This window comes from Urocitellus parryii, chromosome 3, assembly GCF_045843805.1.
Source record: "Urocitellus parryii isolate mUroPar1 chromosome 3, mUroPar1.hap1, whole genome shotgun sequence".
Lineage (NCBI taxonomy): Eukaryota > Metazoa > Chordata > Mammalia > Rodentia > Sciuridae > Urocitellus > Urocitellus parryii.
In genome coordinates, this window is record NC_135533.1 from 197,597,455 (window position 1) to 197,603,584 (window position 6,130).

At 51.0% G+C, this 6,130-nt stretch overlaps 1 protein-coding gene across 1 annotated transcript; it reads left to right on the forward strand.

Annotated features, from left to right (window-relative positions):
• Positions 1–763: 763 nt before the first annotated feature.
• Positions 764–5,766, forward strand: LOC144253673 (transmembrane protein 42-like). Its single transcript, XM_077796273.1, has 3 exons — positions 764–1,021; positions 2,815–2,961; positions 3,783–5,766. Exons 1-3 carry the CDS (start codon positions 812–814, stop codon positions 3,891–3,893), a joined length of 468 nt encoding a protein of 155 aa, XP_077652399.1. The 5' UTR covers positions 764–811; the 3' UTR covers positions 3,894–5,766.
• The last annotated feature ends 364 nt before the right edge of the window (positions 5,767–6,130 follow it).

Below are 6,130 nucleotides of genomic sequence, written 5' to 3' on the forward strand. Positions count from 1 at the left end.
GTTCACCTCACCTGCTGAGCATGCGAGGAGGAGGCGAGGGATTGATTCAATTCTCAGCATGGAAGCTGGGGGATGGGGTGGGCTGGGGATCCCATATATAAAATACTTTTAACATTTGTACTCTATATAACTAAATATGCATAGAGAAAAAGTACTAATTTTCCTGGAGAGTGGAAATAGCATACATTCCAACAGTTCTATGATTTCAAGAAAATGCAGTTTTTAAATGACATTATAAAGACACATAATTGCATAGAAGATCAGAGGTGACGTTGATCTGAGCAGAGTGACTACGGACGACTTCTCACTGCCTACCCTCAGGTTAACTTCCCACGTAGGGCGGCGCACCACCCTCTCTCCACCCCAGCCTCCTTTCTCAGTCCGGAGGTGTCCAGCGCCCTCTGTCGAAGCAGCTCTTCACTGTACGTGTCTGGACCTAGAAAGAACAGGTGAGCGGGCAGGAGGCGTGGGAATGCAGGTGACTCGCGGTTCCGACGAGTCAGGACTGGGCATGAATACGCTGCGGGGGTCGGTGCAGGGCAGCGCTGTGTGGCCGGGGTTGAGGCCGCAGGTTGCAAGCGGCTGTCGTTCCGCACCCACAGCCGCCACGCGGGCCCCGGACCTGGCGTCTACACTGCGGACCTGGCACCACCCTGCGTAAGACGGGAGCTGCGGACGACGGGCTCACGTAAGCACGTCACGTGGCCGCCTCCGGAGCGTGGACCGTCACGTGGGCACGTCCTCAGCGCTCGGGCTCCGGCGGGCGGGCGCGCGGCTGACAGCCGGCGGCGGGCAGCGGGTGGCAGGCATCATGGCGGCGCGGTCGCTGCCGCAGCCACAGCCGCAGCCCCCTAGGGGCGCCGTGTCGGCCACCGCCTACCCCGACACGCCAGCCGAGGTGCCCCCGCACCTGCAGGCCGGCGCGATGCGGCGCCGCTTCTGGGGCGCGTTCAACTGCCTGTGCGCCGGCGCGTTCGGGGCCCTGGCCGCCGCCGCCGCTAAGCTGGCCTTCGGCAGCGAGGTGCAGCCCGGGGCGGGCGGCGGGGGGCGGCGGGCGGGCTCCGGGGCGGGCGGGGGGCCTGCAGCCGGCGCCGCAGTGAGCCGGGCAGGCGGGAGCGGCCTCCTCCCGAGTCGCGCCGACCGGGGTCCCGCGCGGGCGGTAAGAGACGGCGGACGAGGCCTCCTCCTGACAGGTCTAAAACCTTCCCTGCGGTTGGGCTAGTTCCGCTCTGGGGGAGACCGCCACCTCCCACCTCTCATTTTAAGTCCCCTGTGCCTCAGACTTTCTCTGCACGCGATTCCAAGGTGAGAAACCCGCTGCCCATCGCTCTTCTGTCATTATCGGGTGTTCTGGCCGGTCTACCCTATTGCCAGGAAAATTGGGCGTGTGGGGTACCCTAGGCATACGGGGATACTGGAAAGAACCGTCTGGAAATTCCCCTGAACTGAGAACCCTCCCCCCCAGCAGCCTCCCTCCAGGGCTCAGGTGCATCCCCTTCGCCTCCCATCCCCAGTCTCTGCTTGATAGAGGAGTCTCATTGCATCCCCAACCCAGAGTTGGGCTCAAACCCCACCGTCTGTTTAGGGCTAAGTCAGTGGGAGCTGCCACGCTTGCAGTTGGTGTACTGTGGAGTGTGATTCTTGGGGTAAGTGGTCCAAAGTAAAACAAATGACTCTGTGGACTGGGAAGTTTTTTAGTCTTTATCAGTTGCCACCCAGCCTTCATAACCTTGTATGTCAGCAGGCTGCCACTGGACCATAAGATGCCTTGTGTAAATTCTAAGGAAGCACTCTCAGTTAGTAGAGTGCTTGCCTTGTATGCACAAAGCCCTGAGTTCAATCCCCAACACCACCACCACCAAAAAAAAAAAAGGCACTCTTTTCTCAAATATTTAGCTTCTGGTAAACCTAAGAGAAATAAGTAGGAGGTCTAGATAGGCCCAATCCATGGAAGAGGCATGCATGTCTGCAGGCAGTTTCCTTATTCTCAGCCAAGCAAGAAGGTCTATATAGGTTTTGTATAGGAGGCTTCTAAAGATTCCCTTTTCTCTCAAGGTTTTTTCTTTAAAAAAAAAAAAAGAAGAAGAAGAAAGAAAAAATTCTTTAGGTCCTTGAAGTGATGCTTGGAATGACTCACATCACTTCCGATGGTGTATCCCCAGTCAGGACTGTGTCCTGGTTAAAAGCGTGGAACTACAGTGTCTAGGGTTGAATCCTATGGGCTCTCATACTGAGGCACTTTAGGCAAGTTATACAGTGCCCCTGGTTCTTTATCTGTAAAATGAAGTTAAGGAATAAGCAAGAATGCACCGAAAACACCTGCACAGGTAAAGTCTTAGCACAAAAGAGGCCCAGGAATGCCCTGAGGAGCTGGCCTGAATGAACTTGTAACTTGGGGATTGGGGTGCCTCGTGGAGGGAGGTATGGCCAATTTGTGCCTTACCTGATCCTGGGAAGTAAGGACTCCCCCACACACACACTTATAAGCACATACCAAGTAATAACTACCAGGCCCTGTGGTCTGCAAGCGTTGGTTCCTGTGGGACCAGTAAGAGAGGTCTGTGTTCACAGGAAAATACTAATTCTGGGTTAGTGTTTCACAGCCAGCAAGAGTCTTCTCTGACTGTTCCGTCTGGAAGATGGGTCTGCTGCCCACTGAGGGTTAAGTGAAAATCTGCCCTAGATTGTTTTGAGTCTCCATGGGCTGTGGTGCCATCTTAGTAGGGGTCTGGCTGCCACAGTTATGTCCCTGGGTGAGCTGTAAGGGGAGCTGCAGGTGGATGGGCATGGCTGCAGCGACACTTTCTCCCACAGGTGAACATGAGCTTATGCATCTTAGGCATTATTGTGATGGCAAGCACCAATTCCCTGATGTGGACCTTCTTCAGTCGGGGCCTCAGTTTCTCCATGTCTTCAGCCATTGCATCTGTCACAGTGACTTTTTCAAACATCCTCAGCTCAGTGAGTAGCCTGAGGGTCTCAAAAAATACTTTTTAAGGTGGAGTTGGTCTGTGACATGCACTTCCCAGGCTGGTGCGCTAAATCGGGGAACAAAACATATTCCTTGCATCCAAGTATACCACAGTAAAAACAAAACTCCAGCACAGCCCTGAGCAGATGCAAGAAGTGATGAGCTACCTTGTTAACTGGATCTGGGTGAGGAAGGTGGTCCCTCAAAAAACGACCACATTTTTGAGCACTGGTCTGCAGAACATCAGATCCCAGCTTCCGGCCCAATCCAGCCAGGGTTCCTCATCATATTCCTGGGCCAGTAGTGGATCCAGTTCCAGGGGGAGGTGCTAATGGGTCTTGGGGGTAAATTTGGTTTTCCTGCACAGAGGTCAGGATCTGCTTTCTTCTTTTGTTGCTTTACATGGGCAAACAGGTGCCAAAACTCGGCCCAGGGGAGGGGATGGAGCGGGCGGGGAGAGGCACTTGGCACCTGGCAGTTAGGCAAGGCTTGTGCTGCTCCCTTTTCTGCTCACACAAAAAGGGGCGCGGGAAGCTGGCTCCACTACTGTCCACCTGTGATTGACATGGTGGGAGGTGGCCATCTCAGCAGCCTCAACAGCAACCTGGCAAGAGTTCCAGAGTTCAGGGCCCTCTGGGGTGCCCCAGCTCCAGGACAGTGTCTGACACACAGTGGTGCAAGTGGCATCACTGCTCCCTCCTTGACACCTCCCCCTGGCTCCTTTCTTGCCATTTCTAGGATGTCTGATTTCAAGTGAAGTCGAGAGAGCAACAAGGGATCCTCAATTTATTTCCTTTTAATGTTCTAATAGGTGGTTGTTGAGGCGACTGAAGATTGTGGTCTGGAGCAAAGTAAACTCACAGGTATTAAGACCATGCATCAGAAAGCTGGTGAAGGAACAAGTAGTCATGAGACATCATGATTGTAGAGGTCATCCTCATTCATAACTCAAGCATTAGGGGAAAAAAAAGAAAAAGAGAAAAAAAAAAAAGAGGCTGCACCAAAAAGCATGCACAATGATGTCCTGGGATGATCCCCCGACCCTCCCTACCCACCTGTGCCCCTGCAGCAGCTCAGCCCCCCAGAGACCTCCTGGGAGAAAACGGATTAGGATCTCGGGGGCCATGAGGAGTCAAAGGCCAGGAAGATTCCAAAGGCTGTGAACTAGAAACTTCTAGCTCCTTATGGGACGTTTTCTCTCAGGTTTGACAAAAAAAAGAAAAGAAAAAGGCAAACAAAACATAACTGATTGGTGCCCCAAACCCTACAGATCCACACACAGCTGACTATGTCATAAAAGAAAACCAGGAACCAGATGAAACAAACAACAAATGATAACCAAAAAAACAAAAAAAAAAAAATGGGAGGCACATACATTGAAGGAAGTGAGGACAAAGCCAAAGCACAAAAATGGTGAGCGGGGCCAGAGGAGCAAGGCAAGACTGCGATGCCCCAACTGTGGTCTGGTGGGGCTCTGTGTGTCAAAGGAGGCTCCCGTGGCGCCTGGTACGGCAAGCAGCCTCACAGCCACTGGGAGCTCCAGGCAAATGGGAGGGAGAGGGGGAAAAAAACATTTAAAATAGGCTTTATGAATCTTTGTTCCCCAAGCAATAAATGAAATGGTTCAGGAACTCAGATAACCGAGAAATTGCTGCAAGCCAAACAAAAATGGACGAAGCTATGAAGAGAAGGCAACCGAACAATCACGATTCTCTTGCTGCGATAAGGTCTAGAAACAGAAGCAACAGAAGGCCTGGAAAAGCCATCCCAAATATCAGGGATGATGGGTTATTCAGGAAGGAGAGGGGGGAAAAGCAGTCAACAGGTAGAATTAAGACAAAACAGGTGAAAGAGAGAGAACATTAAAAAAAAAAAATCAAATAAGGCAAGGCTGAATTTAACATTAGAAATATACCCCCATCAAAACACATGGCCAGAAGATCAAATGAAAAGGTCACAAATGCACACTTTCTCCTCCACCCCATTAAGTATTAGATCTTTGATCACAACAGGTAGGGTAAGAAGGATGTTTTAGAGATACAGTTGCATCAACAGAAGCAAAACCCATCTTAAACAAATGGGTTTTGGGGATAAGAAAAGGCTGCTAAAAATTCAGAAGTCACCACTCCCCAGAGCAATGGATAGCTTTAGAAGACCAAGGAAGATCAACGAGGGTCAAAAGTGCCAAAGCGGGAGATTCGGCCCCTCCAAAATACCACTGGGATGCCTGGATGCGGGAGCTCTCCCGTGTCACCATGGATGGCCTGGCCGCTGCTGCACCTCCCTTCCTTGGGATGACACAACACAGAGACAGTGAGTCACCTGGGGATGGGCTTGCCAGAGCTCCTCGTGCTTGCCACAGAGAAGCAAAGGGATGCTTGCGACAGCCCTGGGTGCAGGAAGAGAGGAGATTCCCAAAGCAAGAGACACGTAAAACCTTCTTCTTGGCAGGCAGCAGGGGCTCAGGGTGAGGGTTCACTCCGGAAGTCACCAAGACTATTTCACACACCAAAGCCCCTGCCCCTCTAAACAAGTTCTTTTCAGAGAATGGTAATGTGGGTTCATCTCATGCTGCTCACTTTGGGGACATGAAGGACAGGACTTCTTAGAATTAATGCTTTCTCTACTTAAATTCTTCCTCTCTCTCAACCTGACCAGAAAGTTCCTGGGTGCTACAGTGGATGGGGGAGGTATTACACTTGATCTCAGTCAAAAGGCTGAGATGCGATTAATGTGCAGGGATTAAAATGTATTAATTTACATTTACCAATAAAGAGCCCCAGACTTTTCTTATATTCAATTGCTATTCCTCTCCCTGAATTCTGATGCTGATATAGAATTTGGTAAGTTTTAAATTCAGTTAATCCTCGATTATTCAAACTCTTCTACGCTGGCAAACTGTAGGTAGTTGGCTTGCAGGTTTTTTCTTCTAAAAACATATCACACATAAGCACACACAGGGTCACTCACTACCAGATCAGATGCCAAGGACTGCATGATTCCAGATATTTCCCCAGGTAAAAGGGCTCCATGTGTATAAATGCTGAATAGACTGACCTGCAACATCTTCTGTGGGCCTAGCTTTAATCTCACACTTTCTTCACCTTTAAGGATCTAGGCATCCAAGATAATTCACCTGAATGGTCCATCCGGCCAGCC

Bases quoted from the DNA above. Each gene is read 5' to 3' on its own strand.
- LOC144253673 (XM_077796273.1), top strand. From the start codon at position 812: ATGGCGGCGCGGTCGCTGCCGCAGCCACAGCCGCAGCCCCCTAGGGGC. The intron at 1,022-2,814 runs GTGCAGCCCGGG...TTTCTCCCACAG, and splicing joins AGCTGGCCTTCGGCAGCGAG to GTGAACATGAGCTTATGCAT. The intron at 2,962-3,782 runs GTGAGTAGCCTG...ATGTTCTAATAG, and splicing joins TTTCAAACATCCTCAGCTCA to GTGGTTGTTGAGGCGACTGA.